This window comes from Myotis myotis, unplaced genomic scaffold (genome assembly GCF_014108235.1).
Source record: "Myotis myotis isolate mMyoMyo1 unplaced genomic scaffold, mMyoMyo1.p scaffold_m19_p_1, whole genome shotgun sequence".
NCBI lineage: Eukaryota > Metazoa > Chordata > Mammalia > Chiroptera > Vespertilionidae > Myotis > Myotis myotis.
Window position 1 is genome coordinate 53,171,109 of NW_023416313.1, and position 23,165 is coordinate 53,194,273.

Here is a 23,165-nt window from a genome sequence, read left to right on the forward strand (position 1 = left end):
CCCAAGAAGGACTAACTAAACAGACAAAGATCGTTACAAAACCACTTTACCTAACTCTGTGACTTAGGAAGGGCAGACATCCCTATGTCCTGAACATAGAAAGAGTAGTGGGGAATGAGAGGGAAACAGTTATCACTAATATACTCTCCAAGGTTCTTTCTGAGTATGGAAAAAGTTAAGGGTAAACATTACATTTTCAGGTAATAGCACAAAAGTCGATGCCTCAGAAAACAATATAATTCAGAGTAAATTTAATCAATAAAATCTACTCTTTCAAAATAAATAGAGAGTAATAGAAGGCAAAACAGCACGGAAATAAGATAATATTAGACATACCAGAAATGCATTCATATTTGATCCTATTAGTATAATATTAGAAATGTGTTAACAGGAATAAGACATGTAAAATAAGCATATTGAGTATTCTTCTTCCAACCGATATGACATTATATTCATTTTTGACAAGTAGGTATAAAATAAGACATGAAAAAAATAGGAGTTTTCATAGATCAACAACAACAACAACAAAAGGATAAACTGCTGGCAATGTTGAACAAGAGAAAGAACACATATGTTTGAAAAAAAGCACAGATCTTAGTTGAAATATTAGTTTATGGCATATTAGTTTCAAGGCCTTGACTATGCTAGTTAACCTTCCCTAGTCTGTTTGCCTTGTCTGCAAAATGAGAACAACTTCACATGGGTTGTGATCAAATACATTACCTCATGCCTGGTCTATGGGAACCTATCAGATGCAAATTGTTTCCTCACTTCCCAGGAAATATATTATTGAAAAATAGACCCTGAAAGAAATGAATTCATTTGTTTTGAATGAAAAGAGATGATAAACTTAGCCTGCCTTTCCTTTTTGTAAACAGCCTCTTAATAACCTGAATATTCTTAATACCCTGAAGAGTCTGAGCAGGAAAAAATAGCTTTAAATTGCATCAATTTTCTTCTTGACTTCCTGGGAATATAATAGTGTACTGGAATAGACCCTAGATGTTAGAGTGTCCAAAGCAGGAAATCATGCAAAATATCCATAAATATGTATCTGATTTGAGAAATATGTAAATGGTTTGAGACTAACCCAGTCTAAACTCTTCTGCAAGAATTTTAAGTACATGTAATCTACATGGTAGTACAAATTATGATTTGATCCACTTATCTTGCAACTGAACTTCCCAAAATATTTTCTGAAATATATTTGTCAATTTTATATACTATACATATAAATTCCTAATAAATATTTATTTTTATAGCTTTTACAACTGGGACAGTCAAATTGCTGTTTGGAATTCAACTCCCAATTATCAAGTGATTGCTGATAATCCAGAAGGCTTGCTTTTCAAATACAAAAGAGATAGAAAAATTCTCAACGTGGACCCAAAAGTAAGTCTGCTTTTATATTTATCTCCAAATTTGATTGTATTTCTATCATTATTCAAAATTTTATTATATATTTGACAACCTTAAAGTTTAAATCTAGAGTTGAAAAAAAATATGTTGAAACTTAGAGCATGTACTATTCTTTTTAAAAAAAGCACTCCAAAACAACAAATTATCAGAAATCAATAAAGAATTTTTGGGGGGGATATTTAAATAGAACACATATATGGGGATACTTCTACATGCTTACACAGAATGAGATCAGGGAGTCAGTGGGCAATGCATTTGTTTGATCTGATCTTGCAGATGGCCGGTCACTTTTTACTCTATGTGGAGATGAGTCATGTAGGGAAGGTAGACTCTCAACTCGTATATGTACCCAGAATTCTAATATTCCTTTTTATATGTAACTAACCCTGAAAATAGTATGATCCTTAGTGTATTTCTAAGTGTTAACTTAGAAAATACATTTTATTTAAATATTTTAAAGATATGTTTATTGATATTTTGATTTTGTTCAAGGACAAATATTTATATCTTACATAATTCAAAGGCTGCATTTGCATCATGATTTTAATCATGACTTGTCATATGTTTGGGGGTGAAGGTTAAAACTTAACGTCATATGTGCTTGAGTTTCTTGGGCTTTGTTTTTTTACTTTTGAAATATATGTTAGTCACATGACAGCATCGGTCTAAAATTAAAGTCCAGAAAATCAGTCCTTCATAGGGAAAAAAATAAAAATTATATGATATGCCTGGGATAGGGACAAGGATGGACCAAGAAAAAGGAGGATCTTGTTCTAAAACTTTTCTAAAACATTTTAGAAATTCAAAATCAACAATAAAATTATTTTTGTGTCATATCTACTTAGTGAAGTTCCTTGCTCATAGAAAGTGCTCAATATCTATGTGCTCAAAGAATGAATAAATGAAATTCTATAACAAGAAAGGGTTTATTGCCTTTTTAGATAGTCATTCTTGCTCTCTCAGGAAGGACTGACTAAATAGACAAAAGTGGTTGCAAAACCACTTTTCCTAACTCTGTGACAACTGCAAATATCAGGAACCCCAAGACAGTGACTTAAACAGAAGAAGCTTCTTTCTTTTCCATGTGTGAGTGGAGATATTGTCAGTCCAAAGTTGGAATGGCAGCTCCATGGTCATCTGGGCGAGGCTGGTCCTTGTCCTCATCGGGCAAAATAGATCTTCAGCCAAAACAACTGCATTCCAAACAGGATTCATGGAGGGAACTCAGAGGGTGCAAAGGACAAGCTCTCACTTCCTTTTAAGGGCGTTTCCTGAAAGCTACCACACAAATGTCCACATATGTTCTATGACAAAAGCTTAGTCAGGTGGTCATATCTAGCTACTTGGGAGACTGGAAAATGCAATCCTGATTCAGATGGCCATATGCTCAGCTGTAAACAGGAGTTCTGGGAAGGAAGAAAAGAGGTTTGGGTACTTGTTTCTGTCACAATGCTATCTTCTTCAAAAATAACATTACTATTTTCTGGTCTTATATTTCTCATCAGTAAAATGAAGGACTAGACCTGAAAACCTTTAGGGCCATATTTATTATAAATGTATTAATGCTAGGTGAGTTTATCAGCACACCATCTCTCTAGTGGTGCCCTTTTTCTATCATAAATGAATGTCAAAATGTTATCAATTAGTACAGAAAACTTAATAAATAGCATTTACAGAGTCTTTTCCTTTTAGAAAGCTAAACTATATTCATAAAAATATACAAAATTATTAATAGCTTCATTAAGATGTGTGAAACAAATTTTTGAATCAGTTTTGAATGACATCACACTTAGACTATTTTAGAACTCTGTTTTAACTAATGGCTAATAAATACTTCAAGGATGTATGTCATGAATTATAGTTTTATGGTCTTTGTGGAGTCATTATTGAATGCAAACTGTTACTTGAACATGGTTCAAATAACTTTAAAATACTCACTTCCAAAATAATCAACCACAAAATTTCAAAGACTTAGTCAACAATTCATGAAATGTAACATATTCCTCTTTATTTATTGAAGGTTTTGATTATAATTCAAAGATTTGTGAGTCTGAAGGAAAGGTATTTCTAAATTCTAGAGAAAGAAACAAGGATTTAGTTTATTAGTGATAAGAGTAAAGAATTATTAGATGGGATATCTGATAACATTTTTAAACTTTTATTTCTTTAAATTTTACCTTTTGAAGATAAAAATTAATAGTTGATTTACTGGAAAAGAATGTTGGTCTTAGCATCAATAAACAAAATTCTAGATCTTACTTCAACTGGCAGCATGGCCTTGAACAATTAATTTAACCTCCTTGAGCTTTATTGTTCACAACTTGAGGATGAGAGTGTTGTTGTTCTTTCCTGATCTCTAGGTTCCCCCTACAGCCCCAGGCCCAAGTCACAGAGATTCTGATTCAACAGGGCCCAAAAGCAGCCAGTGTGATTCTGCTACAGATTATCCTTGAGCCACAATTGAGAAAATCTTCTCCATAAAAAAGACAATAATCTCAAGAGACTTGGTACTCTGTCCTCAAACATGTGTTCTCAAGCATTTGTTCTCAAAATATAACACAAATATTTCAATTTTCATGGTTATATATAAAATTATTATGTGCATTCCTACATAATTTTTAACTTATTCACCTTCTTCAAGGAGCCATGATCCTTTTATATGTTATGTACCCACAAAGCATCTCATACAGACCTACAAGAAAATCAGAAGTTAGCTAAAATATCAAGTTTTTAAAACTACCAATGCACAATAATAAGAATTACATTTTAAAACTCAATATTTTGCCTGGCTGGCATGGCTCAGTGGTTGAGCATTGATCTATGAACCAGGAGGTCACAGTTCAATTTCTGGTCAGGGCACGTGCCTGGATTGCAGGCTTGATCCCCAGTGGGGGGCATGCAGAAGGCAGCTGATCAATGATTCTTTCTCATCATTGATGTTTCTATCCCTCTCTCCCTTTCCTTCTCAGAAATCAATAAAAATATATTAAAATATTAAATAAAAATAATTCAATATTTTAATCAATAATTTTACTTGAAATTCTCCCTGAGATAAACACCTCCTTATAACCCCATAGTTAAGGTGCTATAAAATATTGTAAGAACAATACAGTTCTACTTTCATTTCCTTCAAGTATTCTCTTTGAAATATTTTTATGCTTAAATTTATAGAGGACAATTACCATGTAATTTCATTTATGTAGAATCTAATGAACAAAATAAACTAACAAACAAAATAGAAACAGATTCATGGATACAAAGAACAGACTGACAGTTGTCAGAGTAAAAGGGCATTGGGGGGATGAGGTTGGGTGAAAAAGGTGAAGGGATTAAGGCAAAAACAAACCTCAGAGACACAGGCAACAGTATAGTGATTACCAGAGAGAAAGGGGGAAGATCAATAAAGATAAAAGGGCGATAAATGGTGATGGAAGGAGACTTGACTATGGTGAACACACAATACAAAATACAGATGATATATTGTAGAATTATACACCTGAAACCTATATAATTTTATTAACCAATGTCACTCAAAAATTAAATTTTTAAAAATTCAAGCCAAACATAATAAAATGTCAGTTTCTAATTATTTACTGCTAGTATACAGAAAAAAACTAAAGAGGTCAAGATAAATGACAGGTAGAAATAGTTATAAACAGGATGTGCTTCCTTTGTATAACACAGATGTAGTCTCATTAATTCTGAAGTGTAGTTCCCAGGAAACATAGTTGTTTGTGAATGGTAACAATGGAAAAAAAGAAAATTGTGCAGGTCTTAGAGCAAGTAATGTGTGTTCATTGGTTAAGAAATTCCAAATGCAATAAGAGTTTGGTTGCATTCAAAACAGGACCACTGGCTTTAACTTCCCTGCAGCTGTATAACATCTGGAACAAATAAGGCTAGTTTCTATTTTTGAGTTAAGAATGCTTGTTTGAGTGATTCACACCCACCAAAATGTTTCCAGTGTATTATCTTTAGGAGGATTGAGTGGAAGCACTTTGCACTCACTCCCCTACATTATCTGAATAAATTTTTAAAGGCTTTTTGTATTTTTATTTTAGGAAACATTAACCATGGGAAAGTTTGCTTTGAGTCTTAGCATAACATAGGTGGTCTAAACCTTCATAATCTATGAAAGAGAGAGAGAGAGAGAGAGAGAGAGAGAGAGAGAGAGAGAGAGAGAGAGAGATTGTATAGAATAGTTAAAATTGAAAAAAATCTTTCTTAGTTATGCTAGATGTTTCCCTCTTCTATTCACTAAATGTGAGGGCCCCTCACCTGGGAAAATGCCTGGTTAATAGGTACTTAATAAATATCCATGCAATAAGTGATTGAAGGAGTGATTCCCTGCTAACACACAGTAATACTACACTAAATAAAAGTTGAGTGGATTATGTCATTGATACCTGATGTAGCAGTGATAGCCAGAGAGGGTACAGCCAGACTACTATATAGTGATCCAAGTGAGTCAGAAAAAAACAATTACAAGAATTTATCAGTGGAAACAGCTAGTGCAGCTATCATTTTAAGTTTTGTAGAGGTCATGCAGAAATCTTTCTTTTGGTATGTGCTTTTAAATCTTCATGTGTAGTTCCAGAAATATGTAATTTAACCTATCTCAAATTAATTCTGTTGAATTAGAATGTTTTAATTTATGAACAAATTAACTCAAACAGATTAAATGACATGCTCAAGGCCATGTAGTTCATTACTACTATAATTTAGCAATGGAATTTAAATATTATGAGACTTCATAGGTTATAAAGATGAGCAAGATTTCAACCCTTGTCCTTTCAGTACTTATAGCAGTTTTAGGAAAACAGGCATGTACAAAACATAACTACAGTATAAGGTAGAAAATGATATTTTGGGGAAAAAAGGAAATGCTTTGGGAATTCAGTAGAATTATGACCTGGGGCAGGAGACAATGGAGAGGTGATAGTGAGGGGATTGCATTGGGAATAATGTTAGATGACAATAGAGGAGGTAATCTATTAATTGGGCTTGAAGAATTATTAGAAATTGAACTCATACAGATGAAGAGGTGGGCAATACCAGAATGAAATCTACTAGAAAAGATAATGTTGAAGGGTGTAAAAAAGAAAGTAGGGAGAACCAAGATGGCAGCATAGGTTAACGCCGGAGTTTGCTGCTTTGAACAACTACTTCAAAAGTGAAACCAAAAAACGGAAGGGACATCACCCAGAACCACAGGAACGCTGGCTGAGTGGAAGTCCTACAACTAGGAGGAAAGAGAAACGCATACGGACACTCAGAGGAGGCGCAGTGCTGAAGTCAAATTCTGAGGTTCGGAGTGCGCGGAGTGGGCTGGCGGCGGAGGGCGCGGTTGGCGTTTTCAATCGGGAGGGAGTCGCAGACTCTGAGCTCCAGATCCGGGCGAGTCTTTAGGGACCCAGACTCAAACGGGAGAAGCGGGACTGTCTGGCTTCGGTCAGAGCGAGTGCAGCTTTCTCTCTGAGCTTTGCAGCGGGTGCTGGGACTCAGAGAGGCAGAGCCCCTGGGGACAGGACTGAGAGCCGCCATAACTGCTCTCTCCGGCCCACCCTGTTGATCCTGTTCTACCCGCCCCGCCCAAGCCCTGCACACAGGCATTTGCCGGATAGCCTCAGGCAAAGGCTAGATTAGCACCTCCCTAGAGGACAGAAGTTCTCTCACTACTGACACAGCTGATTCTCATAGCCACTTGGCCTAGAGGTCAAACCCTCCCTGGAATTAGCTACAACAATCAAGATTTAACTATAAGACTGCAAACAAAGACCACTAGGAGGTGCACCAAGGAAGCATAACAAAATGCGGAGACAAAGAAACAGGACAAAATTGTCAATGGAAGATATAGAGTTCAGAACCACACTTTTAAGGTCTCTTAAGAACTGTCTAGAAGCCGCCGATAAATGTAGTGAGATCCTCAAGAAATCTAATGAGACCCTCGATCTTATATTGGGGAACCAACTAGAAATTAAGCATACACGGACTGAAATAACGAATATTATACAGACTCCCGACAGCAGACCAGAGGAGCGCAAGAATCAAGTCAATGATTTGAAATGCGAGGAAGCAAAAAACACCCAACCGGAAAAGCAAAATGAAAAAAGAATCCAAAAATGAGAGGATAGTGTAAGGAGCCTCTGGGACAGCTTCAAGCGTACCAACATCAGAATTATAGGGGTGCCAGAAGATGAGAGAGACCAAGATATTGAAAACCTATTTGAAGAAATAATGACAGAAAACTTCCCCCACCTGGTGAAAGAAATGGACTTACAGGTCCAAGAAGCGCGGAGAACCCCAAACAAAAGGAATCCAAAGAGGACCACACCAAGACACATCATAATTAAAATGCCAAGAGCAAAAGATAAAGAGAGAATCTTAAAAACAGCAAGAGAAAGAAACTCAGTTATCTACAAGGGAATACCCATACGACTGTCAGCTGATTTCTCAACAGAAACTTTGCAGGCCAGAAGGGAGTGGCAAGAAATATTCAAAGTGATGAATACCAAGAACCTACAACCAAGATTACTTTATCCAGCAAAGCTATCATTCAGAATTGAAGGTCAGATAAAGAGCTTCACAGATAAGGAAAAGCTAAAGGAGTTCATCACCACCAAACCAGGATTATATGAAATGCTGAAAGGTATCCTTTAAGAAGAGGAAGAGGAAGAAAAAGGTAAAGATACAAATTATGAACAACAAATATGCGTCTATCAACAAGTGAATCTAAGAATCAAGTGAATAAATAATCTGATGAACAGAATGAACTGTTGATTATAATAGAATCAGGGACATAGAAAGGGAATGGACTGACTATTCCTGGGGGGGGAAGGGGTGTGGGAGATGCGGGAAGAGACTGGACAAAAATCGTGCACCTATGGATGAGGACAGTGGGTGGGGAGTGAGGGCGGAGGGTGGGGCGGGAACTGGGAGGAGGGGAGTTATGGGGGGAAAAAAGAGGAACAAATGTAATAATCTGAACAATAAAGATTTAATTAAAAAAAAAAAAAAAAAGAAAGTAAAACATGCCTAAATAGTTCAGTTTGTCTGCTGCATTGGCTAGGTGAAGGGGAAGAGGGGGAATTAAGTGTAGAAAGGTCATGAAAATCATTGAATGCAGGACCAATGAGGATCTCAGACTGAACTTAATAGGAAGTGGAAAAATATGCCTAGGCTCTTGTGCTAGGGAATAACAGGATAGAAGTTATGTTTTAAGGACATGAGAGAGTGTAGATTAGGACAGACTGCGAGGAAAATCTGGAGAGGATGAGAGCATAATAATTCAAATAGAGAACGAAGAGGACTAGAACTAGGGGTCCTGTTGTAGTGGGCAAGTTTCTGAGTTGATGTTATTAATATTTTAACTACCCAATTATTCAAGTAAAGACCAAACTTATAGAATGCATTTTTATCTAAAAAAAAAAAACAGAGGTTAAGAGACCTCACTTCACCCCAATCCTCAGAAAAGAGAGAGGATGCGGAGAATGGGAGACTTGCACCAGAGAAATATAGAGAAGGTTAGCTGGATGGAAGTCAGTATACCTGTCACTTCTTCATCCTTGCTTCCATCTCCCTCTTCCTCATTTTATGTTACTGAGCACCTACTGAACAGTGTGAGATGTTAAAAGTAAATCAGAAAGGTAGGTTTCTTCTAAAAAGCCTATAAGTTAATTGGTGGGTGGGTGGGTGGTTAGGTGGGTGGTAATGTGCACAGAAATGACAATCTAGAAAGTGACCTGAGAAAACAGAACAAACTCTGTAAGAATTCAAAGGGGACAGAATTTACATTTGACCTAAGGCATTAAAAAATAAAGTCTGAACTGATTTTTGGAGGATGAGTATGGTGAGGACACAGGGACTGGAGCAGAAGGGGTATTCTAGTTGGAAGAAACATCCCATATAGAGGAAGCACAGAGCTTGCATGGGAAGGAAAACGACCTCTTATTGGCTAGAAAGTGATCCTCAGCATAGGCCTGACATCAAAATCACCCAGGCAACTTTAGAATATATGCAGCCTGGCCTCACTTGCAAAGATTCTGGTTGAATTGGCCTGGGTGGAAGGCCTGGGCATCTATATATTCCAAACCCTCCTCAAGTTATTCTAATGTGGAACCAGGGTTGAGATCAAAGTTCAGAAGAAGAGAAATGAGAGAGAAGTTTTGAGAGAAAATTGAACTCCAACTGTGGATGCCAAAATATGAGTTTTTGCCACTCTGCATAGTTCAATGAGAATCTGTGTCTTTGTTTCAGGACTTCGAATCAAAATTTCTAAGTATGAAAATGCATAAGCCATTCTGAAATAAGGTGATATTATTTTTCTGCTTGATAAACCTCATTTGTACAAAAGAAAGTCAATTGTACGAAAAATAAGAAATTCTACAGGACAGTCTCCTTTTTGCTACTTTGTTTGGTGTTTAACAGACTACATTTTTTTTTTCATCACCATTGATCCCCTATATACCCTCTTCCACTTCCACTTCCTTCTTCCTCCCTGCAGTCACCCCACTGTTGTTCATATCCATGAGTTCTTTCTTTTATTCTTTTTCATTCAATCCCTTCACCTCCTTACAGCTCCCCACCACCACCACCACCATCACCACCAGAGCTGTCTGCTTTCTATGTGTCTGTATCTATTTTACTTGTTAGTTCAATTTGTTTATTAGATTCCACATATGAGCAAAATCATATGGTACTTGTCTTTCTCTGACTGGCTTATTTCACTTAGCATAATGCTCTCCAGGTCCATCCATGCCGTCCCAAAGGGTAAAATTAGCTTTCTTTTCATGGTAGAGTAATATTCCATTGTGTAAATGTACCACAGATGTTTTATCTACTCACCTACTAAAGACACTTAGGCTGCTTCCAAATATTGGTTGTTGTAAATAACGCTGCAATGAACATAGGGGTGTATATATTCTTTTGAATTAGTGTTCAGGTTTCTTTGGATAAATTCCCAGAAGTGGAATTGCTGGTTCATAGGGCAGTTCCATTTTTAATTTTTTGAGGTAACTCCATACTGTTTTCACAGTGGCTGCACCAGTCTGCACAGGGGTTCCTTTTCTCCACATTCTCACCAACACTTGTAGTTTGTTGATTTATTGATGATAGCCATTCTGACAGGTGTGAGGTGCTATCTCGTTTTGGTTTTAATTTGCATTGGTCTGGTGATTCGTGACATTGAGCATCTTTTCTTATGTCTCTTGGCCATCTGTATGTCCTCTCTGGAGAAGTGTCTATTCAGGTCTTTTGCCCATTTTTCATTGGTTTGTTTGATTTTTTGGTGTTGAGTTTTATCAGTTCTTTATAAATGTTGGATATTAACCCCTTATCAGATGTATCAGCAAATACCTTCTCCCATTCTGTGGGTTCTCTTTTAATTTTGTTGATGGTTTCTTTTGCTGTGCAAAAACTTTTTAGTTTGATGTACGCCCACTTATTTATTTTTCTTTTGTTTCCCTTGCCCAAGGAGATATATCAAAAAATATTGCCATGAGAAATGTCTGAGATTTTACTGCCTATGTTTTCTTCTAGGATTTTTATGGTTTGGAGTCTAACATTAAGTCTTTAATCCATATTGAGTTTATTCTTGTGTGCATTGTAAGAAGGTGGTCTAGTTTCATTTTTTTGCACATACCTGTCCAATTTTCCCAGCACCATTTATTGAATTGACTGTCTTTACCCCACTGTATGTTCTTGTCAAATATTAATTGACTATAAAGGTATGGTTTTATTTCTGGGCTCTCTATTCTGTTCTGTTGATCTATATATCTGCTTTTATGCTAGTGTCATGCTGTTTTGATTACTATGTCTTTGTAGTATAGTTTGATATCAGGTAGCATGATTCCTCCAAATTGGTTACTTCTCAAGATCCCTATTTGGGGTCTTTAGTGGTTCCATATAAATTTTTGGAATATTTGTTCTAGCTCTGTGAAATTGGTATCTTGATAGGAATTGCATTGAATCTGCAGATTGCTTTGAATAGTATGAACATTTTAAAGATGTTAATTCTTCCTGTCCATGAACACAGTATACGCTTCCACTTATTTGTATCTTCTGCAATTTCTTCAGTGTCTTATAATTTTCTGAGCACAGGGCCTTTTACATCTTTGGTTAAATTTATTCTTAGGTATTTTATTCTTTTTGAAGAAATTGTGAATGAAATTGTATGCTGTTGTTTTTTTAATTTCCCTGTCTGATAGTTCATAATCTGTATATAAAAATGCAACTGATTTCTGGATATTTACTTTGTATCTTGTATAACAAATTCATAGCCAACATCATACTCAATAGGAAAAAACTACAAGCATTCCCCTTGAGATTGGGAACAAGACAAGATGTCGGCTTTCACTATTCTTATTCAACATAGTACTGGAAGTCCTAGCCACAGCAATTAGACAAGAAGAAGAAATAAAAAGCATCCAAATTGGAAAGAAGTAAAACTATCATTACTTGCAGATGACATGATACTGTAAATAGAGAATCCTAAACATTCCATCAAAAAATAATAGAATCAATGATTGAATTCAGTAAAGCAGTTGTACTGCATCTTGAATATAGTTGCTTGATATGTGGCTCATGACAAAATAAACAAAAAAACACATGTTAAAAGATCTTAGACAGAATGTGGTTTCTATCAGATGTAGGAAACTGGTGAAACAAAGACACTATTGTAACATAAAGCTGTCTGGATCCATCCTGACTGTCACAGAGCTTGGAAGCCAAGTGCAGTGTAGGTTGTGCACCAATTTAATAGCATGTATTATTTTGTACATACCATCACTCCTCACAGTATAACAGGAGCCAGACTCATTTCCTTTTTTTAAAATCACAATCGTTCAAAGATAAAAATGCATTACGTTGGAATGTAAAATATTTTCACAAGAGTTCATTATCAAACATCCAATTCACCATGGCTTAATTAGGAGTGGTTTCTGTCAATTCACTAAAACATTTCCCTTCCTCTCTCCTTGCACTAGCCAATCATGTGAGAGCTGTAGGCCCCACTCCTAGAGGTTCAAACTGAATTCAGCTGTAGTGTGGCCCAGGAATCTGTATTTTTAATATATCCCTAAGTGATCCTAAATATTAGCTGGATTTGATGTCCATTTCTTTACATAGTCATATTTTATTAGCTGTTGCTTCACCTTACTCTATGTCCACAAAGTAATCAAACTTTGTTCCTCTAAAGCAAGTTTTAATTCAACAGTGTTAATTTTAGGTAATCTAAATTATACATTCCTGAGACCACACAAACAGACTAGAAAGGACAGACCATGTGCCAAAGACTTCTGGATAACCTCTATAGTAATGCGATCCACCACACTGGATGCCTCTGCTGATCAATTGCTGCTAGTTTTCCCCACTTATTTGGATCATTGTAGCGTGAGGCTGATGATACCCATTCTGATTATCACTGCCTCATCAAAAATCACTAGATTGGGTAGGTTTGTCCAGAGGCTCAAATGAAACAATATATGTGACAGAGTGGGAAAGCATAAACTGAAACGTGGGGCAGAAACCCTTTCTGGTCACTTTACTATTGCATCTCCAGGTCTAGCATGTGGTAGGTGCTCAGTAAACATCTGCAGAATGAATAAATTGAATATTAAATATTTGCTAAAGAAGTGAATAGGAGGGCCAAAAATAATCCTGGAAACTTTTGAGGTTAACGTGAAAATATTTTGGGATCTTAGGCACTAGAAACATATATAGAGCTATTTTTAGCTGAAAATTAGAGTAATTGACTCTGGTGCTTTCCTCCCCTTGGTAGTTGAATTAACACTGGGGGTTCTTTGCTGAACTTTGGAGTACTGGCCCTGAGTGTGCAGAGCAATGGCAATGTGTTAGGTCCATGGGTAAATGAGAGAAGCAATTATTTTATTATTTTTTAATAAATGTGTAGCCATTAGTACATATTATACAGATGCCAAAAAAAAAGGCCTGCCCAATTTTACTTTCTTTTTCTATAAGCAAAAGAATATCTAGGTGAACAAGATTTAAAAATTAAAAACAACTTTTACCAAAAGAACATACGTTTTTATTTGGGGTGGGGTTAATTTAGAGGGAGATTCCAGCAGTACCTTCTCTCAGCTCCTCTTTCCTCTGTTCTGTTTTTCCCAAGCGACCCTCACCAGAGCACTTGTGACCATTAGTAGGGAAGGTGTTAATTGCCTCCTTAATGCTACCTCACAGTTCATTGACTGGTCTTAATTTCCCTTGCCATGTGGACATTAAAATTAGATGGAGCCTGTCACGGCCTTGAAATTGCTCTTCTCAAAATGGAGGCCCATAACATTCCTCCATCCTTTCCACAGATGGTTCGAATTTAATCTCTGAAAGCCCCACCCTCCCAGTGAAAGTCCTCGGTTTTACAATCTGTCTTTATACAGGGCCCAGGTATAATGTCATTGGACATTAAAAAATAAAAAATAAAAACTCCCACTGAATAGAATAAGTTTAAGCAAGGCTATGGTTTCCTCAAAGTATCCAACAGCATCTGCTCAAATGCCACGCAAGGGGCAGGGGACACTTACTGAATCACCAACACCACTTTTTTGGTTCCTGGATTTTCCTCGGAGGCCCTTGTAAACGGTGCTTTTTAACTGTGGCATAGTCACAGTTATTAAGAAAGCTGAGGCCTTGCCAAATTTCTGGTTTTGCCGCCCAAATTACTGAATGTTTGGTTGATTACAGCCCCAAAACACCCACATACTAAGAAGCCTTTGCACATTTTCTCCCCTGGGCGATCACCTGGGATACCTGCACTGAAAGTCCACCACATATAAATTAATATTAACTCAACTAACTTCTGCTAAAATCAATGGCCTTGAGGAATCCATCAAAAATTATATTAGCAGAGCATGGCTTTTATGAATTAAAACTCCTAACACTTAAATGCTATGCCCTCCTCTTGACCTGGAAAACATTTTTATTTTATATGCAATAGTATGGAACAATCCCTAGAGATAAGCACATTGTTGTTAAGTGTTCAATGTATGAATTCATATATGAAGTGCAGCGCAGGAAAGGTGAGCTGGAGGAAAGAAAAAAAATTAAATATATATGTTTGAATTATTAGATGTATATCAATGTTCAGTAATAAAGATTATTAATGATAACTCTTCACCATCCAAATCAAATATCTGTAGTAAAAAGAATAGTACATATCTCAGTAACATATTCATGACAAAGAAAACTTACTGTTTTACACTTCTAATTAGAAGGGCAACCTAATCAAACATCATGCCAAAGGTAAAAGGGACCAATATAGATTAGGGAAATGATAATAAAAGAATTTGAGGAATAGAGAGTAGCCCCAATTCAAGCTCACTTTTCATGCAATTTTTCCTCACAAATAAGGACAAGCAGTGTGAGAGACAAGGGAAGATTAGTTTCCTAGTGGATAAAATGATTAACTAAGAACAATAGTGTGTACAGATGATATATTATAAAACTGTACACCTAAAACTTGTATAGTTATTAACATTGTTACCCTGATAAATTTAATTGAAATAAAAAAATTAAAGATTAAAAAAACACAAATAATTGTTTCCTCCGTGATTTCAAAGATGTAATAACTAATGACAAAGAAGCAGGCACTAAAAAACACAAGTCAGGCGTGAAGTCCCTGCACGTGCGAGACCACAGTTAAGGGACTATTTCTAATTCAAAGAGAGCACGAGTTGAGTAAGCTGTCCTCTCCCATGATTCCTTCCTAACCATTCACAACTCCAGCAGGTGCTTGCAATTTCTGAGACCTGAAATCCCAAAGCAAGGGGAGGGATGTTGAAGTATTCTGGAACATGGAACATAATAGCATGATCAGTGATCAAGGCCGATAGCAAGACAGGAAAATCTCATGTTGACAGTGTCTAAGTGGTTATTGCTGGCTGCAATATCTTCAGTATAAACCCGGTGGCCTCAGCAATGTATATTGCCTCAAAGAGCTTCAGCAAGAATAAAAAAATAAAAATAAAAAAACACACAATAAAACAAACAGATTGCAGAGTCAACTGGGGAGTCCAGAAAACTACCTCACAGACACATGCAGCTGCTCCAGAAGATAGGATCTTAACCTTTTGGGAAATGCAGCTTACTTTAAAAATCTGATGTTTTATGGATTTGCTCAAAAAAGGAAATGCATACATGGCCATACACACAGAGTAGTATAATAATGTTTTAGGATATTTAAAGACTTGCTTAAGTCTCTCAATGAATTCCACTGGAGAAATGAAGACCCAGGGACTCCCCAAAATACATGGGAGTAGCTGAAAGAGACTAGAAGAGCAACAGGAGAAGCAGCAAATGGTGGGAATAGCCAGCAGGACTCAGGCAGGAAAAGCTGCTGAAGAGAGGCAATAGGTGTTATGTATTGGAGTTAAATAGGTCTTAAGGAAATTCCTAAACCTCTTTGAACACTTCTTCACTTTGTTATCTCATCTGTAAACTCTGTAAAAACAACCATTTTACAAAAAGTTGTTGTGAAGATTAAATGAGAGAATTTGTTTAATGTGCCATTGAGTAGGTGTTCAATGAATGAATATTGGTTCTTGGTGGTCTATCAACTCAGAAACAATGAAAGTTCTGAAAGGATATCATTTTTCACTGCAATAGTTGAAAACTGGAAATTATGTGTATGTCCATGAGTGGGCAATGATAAAATAAATTATGACACATTCACACAGTTAAATACTATGCAGCAGTTTTAAAAATGACTTCAAACTATAACTACTAAAGTTGATATGCCGGTATGAATAGCTGTTTAGGCTTTATTACCAAGCGAAAAAGCTAGCTGTATAACAATGTAAATAACATTTAATCCTGGAGTAATCATAGTTTATATAAGAATTTCTAATAGATGGACATTTAGGTTGGTTTCTGTTTTTCTCCCCAAATTTAAATAATACTTCTCTATAACCAAGTTTCGGTGTTCTTTTTTTTTCTTTAAGGTGAATTCCTAAAGTGTAACTTGCTCAGTTAAAAAGTATAAACTTTGTGAAGCTTTAGAAATATATTGTCAAATTATTTTGCAGTTACACCATATCAATTTGCAATTACATAGACCTGAAATAAGACTGCTCAATCACCATGCCCTATTTATTTTGCATATTTTTAATGTTGTTCATTTTATATCCAAATTTATTTGGGGTCATTTCAATTTGCATTTTTAATTTTGTTAGGGATGAACATTTCTTTCATATGCATGTTAGTATATTCTGTTTCTTCTGCTGTAATTATTGCCATCTACACACTTTTCTATAGAGTTTTGGTACGTGTTTGAAGTACCATTACATTTGAAGTATTCTATATATAAAAGTTAGAAAATCTTTGGCTATCATACTAGTTGTTGTACTGCATGTAAACATTCTATGGGGTCCTTGGTAAGTACCAAGATTGTACAAGGATTCTGAGAAACAATAAAACAAACAAACAAAGAAAAAGGCCTGAAAAAATGTTCACATACATAGTCACCCAGAGAGCTTATAGCTTCAGATCTAAACATTAGCCACTGGTCAAAAGCAAACACACAAAAATTAATACTCCATATAGCAAAATGTTTTTCTCTTTGCTAGTGGGCACAAGAGCTCATATAGACAAGTAGACAAATAAACAAAGAAAAGAAAATACTAATAAATCATATTCTCTGTTGTCTCTCACCCAAGAAAGAATAAATCTCTATAATCTATTCATTCATTTACAGAGATCACAAAGGTTAGACCATAAAACCAAATTCCAAATCATTGCTGTCACCAATGGGGAATAATTTATTGATTATAAAAGTTCCAACACAAAACACAAAAATAGTAAAAAGGAAAATATGTAAAGAAACAGAAGAACAGTAAAGCGAAAGTTCTGTTGCTCCTGGGAATTTACCTCTTGGCGCCAAGGAAAGAAATGTTTGGCTTGAAGCCTAGGAAATGCAATAACCCCCCAGCAACACAGACTCCCCTGCTATCAGGGAAGCCACTGGACACCACATGGAACTTCCACAATGTCTGCAAGATTATTTTTCCTAAAAGGATATAATGGTGACTCTCATACAGATATAAAATGAATATGCCAAAGATTGTATTTAATTCATTAATTATGGAGGGAACCATAAGATATTAAAAATATTTCAAAGGAGGATTCAAAGAGCATAACATATATGAAAAATAAAAAAAAATGAAATTGACTTACAAATAGATGCAAAGCAGGCCCCAATACGGAGCAATAATTAATTGCCTTCCAGTAGGCACAATTCATTTGCATATTTTTAGACAAGAATATCTGGCCTTATCATCAGTTTTCTATAACTTAAAGAGTTGTAAAGTAGTACAAAAATGATGAAAGGCAGAAAAGACTTGGATGGATGAGCCACTCAGGACACCCATTCTTTTAACCTATTTCAAAGTCTTTGCAATTTTACTGACTTATTTAATAAAAGATGGATCTAATATATTCTTTCTCAGTTAGCCCAAAAAGAATAGGTACTATTGGGAAAAGGCAATACGAAAGCTCCTCTCTAGTCCCAGATCATCTTATCATCTCTTCCTACAGAGAAGAGAGAACAAGTAAGATTATTCTTTTGTACCTCCAATATAGCAAAGGCCCAATGACTAATAATTTCCCAATTGAAGATGTTGTCTACCACTTTTAGTACCTCTCTCTTCTGTCTTATCAATACCATATCAGTGAATATTTATTCCCACAGGAGCTCCTTAGGAGGCTTTAAGTATGATAGACAACCCTGAATAAATGCAGAAGGAACAAATCTTTTTTCAAAGATTATAATTTGAAGGGGGGAAAGCATAACAATTGTTTTTAAAGTGATAAGAACCTTTTCATGAAACCCACCTGGACAGGTTACTTTCGCAAGTCTGAATCAATTCCAAACTTGAGACATTTGTATTACTTGAAATCGAAATAGGATTATTTTTTACTTATTAACTTGTGATCACAAAGCCCTTCCCTGAGAATTATGCAGAGTTAGTGACCCATGTTGTTCAGCAGAGTCTGGACAAGTATGAGCCTCAGACCCTGCTTTGATCCGAGATAGTTTTAGTAATGTCACAACCCAGGGCCTCAAAGCTCTGGAGTGGAATTATCACTGCTCCTCGGAAAATGAATCTGGGGGAAAACATGGAAAGGTCTCCATTGCCACAGCCTTTGTAGGTCTGCTTGTTACAACATTGAAACCAGAAGAAAATGTCTTTAATACCAATTTTTGCACGGATTGGACTGATTAACAATATGATTTCTGTATTTTAGGCTTCACCAGGTGACAACTCTACTAGAATCCCTATCCCGACAGAGCTCTACATACAAGCTGTCATTTTTGACCACATTTCCAGAAGAAAGACTTAACTGCCACATGTTAGATGGTTCCCTAACTGTTCACTGAATTTAAATGAAACCTGTAACCAGAAACAGATTACAATAATGAATGAGTCTTATAGCTGGAAGGCAATTTAGAATATTAAAAGTTAATAAAGAAATTAGAAAGGAAACTGTAATATTGACTGTTTTTTTTTATTGTACAGATAGCCTATTAATATAATTTGAGGTTTTTCTAACATTTTTTTTTCCTGAGCACTGAGGCTGATTGCAACACTTCATGGGAGGAATTCTTGTTGCGACTTCAAGGATATAGTAATTAGTGACACATTTTGTAGCTCAGATTTTCCAAAATAAAAATGTCTCAGGTCCTACCATGCCAAATTTAGTGGACCAAACCTTATGCCATGTGGCATAAAATCATAAACTAGAATAGAATAAGGGTCACGCATGGGGAGAGGCATAAAGATAATAATAAAATGTAGGGTTTTCAGTAACAGCAAATGAGTAAATGAAATCTGAAATATCCCATGAGATGATGTATGAAATGAATGAAAGTGTTAGCTACGTGTTAGTGCTGGATGATATGAATCCCAGGACAAGGAAGCTGAGAAAAGGAAATCTAAGGGAAATCAGAAGATTGCAGAGACGAGGACTTTGTAAGAGAAAAGAACACATTTTCCTCATGTAAGCCTGCAGGTGGCTTATGTGCAAAAAAGATCTTATTCAGAGTCCACCTGTGATTTAAAATTAATCTTTGGTTCTTGCTCTTCCCCTTCTCTTCTCTCCCCTTTCTAAACAATCCAGTGTTAAGGCAATTAGGTAAGAACAAAGTGAAAGTCTGCTCTGAGTGTGGGGGAGGGAGAGCCCAAAGCAGAATGCTTAGAGTTTCAATGGGGTGAGAAGAGTGTATTATGGGGGAAGGATGGTCTGGCAAGAGGTGTCAGATCCCAGTCAGGGTGAGTAGAGTGGTATTACATTAGAATTGGATGTATTGATGTAGTCTCATCATTTTCAATATACAGATACAGGACACATGTTAATGTGTGTGAGTAGAGTGGTATTACATTAGAATTGGATGTATTGATGTAGTCTCATCATTTTCAATATACAGATACAGGACACATGTTAATGTGTGTATACATACATATTCCCTCCCTCTGCCCATGGAGAGTGCCTAGGGTAGCAACATCTAGTATCAGTCAGCACACCTAGCACCCAGATCTCAGTTTCTCAACACTTTCTACCAAAAGGAAGGAGAGATCCTTGGGGAAATGACTGACTCCGGGGCTGAGGCAGAGAAAATATGAGTCAGGAATATTGATTTTGTGCCAGAAAGCAAAGATGTTCTCAAAAAATGAAGGGGTTTATCAAAAAGATACAGAACCCAGCTTGAAAAGGTTCTCACTGTCAAATCTGGGGCAGTTTGAGCATCAAAATAAATAAAGATACAACAGGCATAAAAGCAGAAACCATGAGTCCATTCTGATCCACATAAATAAATAAATGGAAAATTCGATATTTACATAGTATTTTTCCACAAAATGCCTATTGATTACAGAAGGAACAATGGAAAAGCCTGGAAGACGCTGATTTCAGTCAGTGATTGAAGAGAATATGATCAATATTAAGGCGAATTAAATTTCTTCTCTAACCAATAAAATGCAACAGAGTAATTCAGCAATCTTTTGGTAATATCCCTGCCCAAGTTTTATAACCTGAACTTAAACAAGAGTAAATGCAGATAAACCCCAATTCAGGGATATTATATACAACTATTAGCCTGAGATCTTCCAAATTGTCAAGAACATGAAAGAAGACAGAGAAACCATCCCAGACTGAGGGAGATTAGAAAGACATAGTAACCAAATGCAACACATGACTCCAAGTTGTATCCTCATACTATAAAGGGAAATTGAGGACAATTGATAAAAATTGAATGGTTTCTGAAGATTAGATTAGATTAATGTAAAGATGTTTATGTCCTGATTATGCTGTGGTTATATTAGAAAATGTCCTTGATTGAATTACATTAAAGCATTTGGGGGTGGAAGGGCATCATGTCAGCAGATTATAAATATTTCAGGGGAAAAATTCTTTGCCTGTACTTATAAATTTTCTGTAAGTCTGAGATTGTTTTAAAATATAATAAATACTTAATTTATTATATTTACAAATTGAAAACTCTAGTAACTTATACTTTAAGTATATTATAATTATTGTTCTATCTATAAATTTGATGAAATTTTAACAGCCATTTTTATGATCTCTATAGTGTAATTAACAAAATTCTTTTAAACATTTTAAATTTTATTTATGCCCTTCATTACATTACATTTTCTAATGATTTTAAAATTTCAATTAATAAATAAGCTTTCATATATATTTAAATAATTCATAAATATAATTAAACTTATAATTCATGTGCTCTTAAAGTTTCAATATGGTTTACAAATTTATAAAATTGCAATTTAAAATCATATCTAAATTAATTATTCAAATATCACATTTAAAATTAGAATAGAGGGCTTACCTATGAGATACTCTATCCTCCAATATGCCAGTTTTTAAAAATGTTTTGGCTCTGTTTAATCAAAGAATCTCCCTCATCACTGATATTTCTATCTCTCTACCCCTTTCCCTTCCTCTTTGAAATCAATAAAAATATTTTTAAAAATGTTTTGGCTATTTTAAATGTTTTTAAGTTTAGGTATTTGAAATACTTAATAAATTTAGAAATTATTCCTCTATTTAACACTAAGTTCAAGACACTAAAAAATTAATTATATCATCGCAAGTAATTTTTACATTCACTTCTGAACTGAATATACTGATACTCATATTGGACAGAGATTTGAGTTCTGGTATGAGATGTATTTATTGGTTAGGGCCACCATAACCAAATACCACGGACTCGGGGGTAGGGGAGTAGGGTGGCCTTAAACAACAGAAAATTATTTTCTGACAGTTTGGTTTCTTCTGTAGCCTTTCTCTTTGTTTGCAGATGACAGCCTTCTTGCTTTTTTGTTTTGTTTTGTTTTGTTTTGTTTTTCTTCACACGGCCTTTCCTCTGTGCAGGCATTCCTCCAAGTGTTGAAATTTCTTTTTTTTAAGAGAGCACTAATCAGATTGTATTAGAGTCCATTTTAACTGAATTATCTCTTTAAAGGCCCTATCTTAAAGCACAGTCATTCTAAGATGCTGGTGGTTAGTGCTTAGATTATAAATTGAATTTGATTGGGAAAGAATGACACAGTTCAGCCCATAATATGGGGTGTGAACTACAAATATCCAGGACATTTTTCTTGTGATTAGATTCTCTCAGCCATTGCTAAGCCAGTTGTAGACCTCTGAAGATTCTAATAGCACACCTTTCAAATGTGGGATGCTTTGCTGGCCAAGAGCCCCTGATTCAATACCATAGCACCCAATTTTGTGGTCTGATTTGAGTTTGCAACACCTGCCCAGCTTGATTAATATTCAATGAACCTATTGTAAGGTTTCATTCTATTTCTGAGTATTTTTTTTAATTCCTTCTATCAGCAATGCCACAACTCCTATAAATATTTAAGTGACATGTGATTGCATTGAGCATATCTCTGACGTCTTTCCTTGCTCTGTGGTCACAGTTCTAAGGTCCAACTAATGCAGCTATAGGAAACTGGAAATTCCCTTCATGTAAACTCATTAAGGTGACTTGCACCCAGTACAGAGGAGAGAGCAATTAGAGAACAGTTACGCCTGAGTCCAGGGTACACTAAGAAAGTAATTTGAACCTAAAGCTAATGGTTGAACATGGGGCCAAGGAAAGAGAATATGTGAAATGTCTGTGAGAATCAGCAGGACAGTGGGCCAAAGACAGAGTATCAAAGAATGAGCTAGCTGACCGAAAGGAAATTAAACACGAAATTGAGCAATGCAATAAAGAGTAAAGAGCATTAAGAACCAGACTATTTGGCAAGCTAATGTTGGTAATTGGCCAAATCACTTTATCTCTCCAGACTTTGGCTCTTGACGGTCCCTTCAAAATCCAAAACATCTATGATTTCTCCTTGCTGTTTTTCTAATCTATTTATAGACTCCTTCAGCTAAATAGAATGGCCGTCCAGGTTAAGTTTAATTTTTTCCAAGTGCTAGCTTAAGTGTGTTGTCCAAGACTTTGGTTGCAAGCGACAGAAATCCAATTTGAACCTTTATTATAAAAACAAGGAGGCATCTCCCATAACTAAAGAAAAGAATATGTCTGCATCCCAGAAATAATCATGATCAAACATGGGAGCACTTTCAGAATTCCTATTTTATTCATTACTCTGTTCCTTTTTTCATTATTCTCTTCTGACAAAAGAGCCTGTTTCTCTACATACACACTCATCTCTCCACGCCCCTCCCCCCTTTGTCCCCCCCACCCCATCCCCGCTCTTTGT

The 23,165-nt window shown here is 35.8% G+C and overlaps 1 protein-coding gene across 1 annotated transcript in view; it reads left to right on the forward strand.

Annotated features, from left to right (window-relative positions):
* Nucleotides 1–18,891, forward strand: part of CFAP299 (cilia and flagella associated protein 299) — a 568,607-nt gene extending 549,716 nt beyond the window's left edge. The window contains exons 5-6 of the mRNA XM_036337524.1: nt 1,263–1,392; nt 18,676–18,891. Coding sequence (XP_036193417.1) covers nt 1,263–1,392; nt 18,676–18,771 — 226 coding nt within the window. The 3' untranslated portion in view covers nt 18,772–18,891. The remainder of the gene's footprint in view (nt 1–1,262; nt 1,393–18,675) is intronic.
* Nucleotides 18,892–23,165: the final 4,274 nt, after the last annotated feature.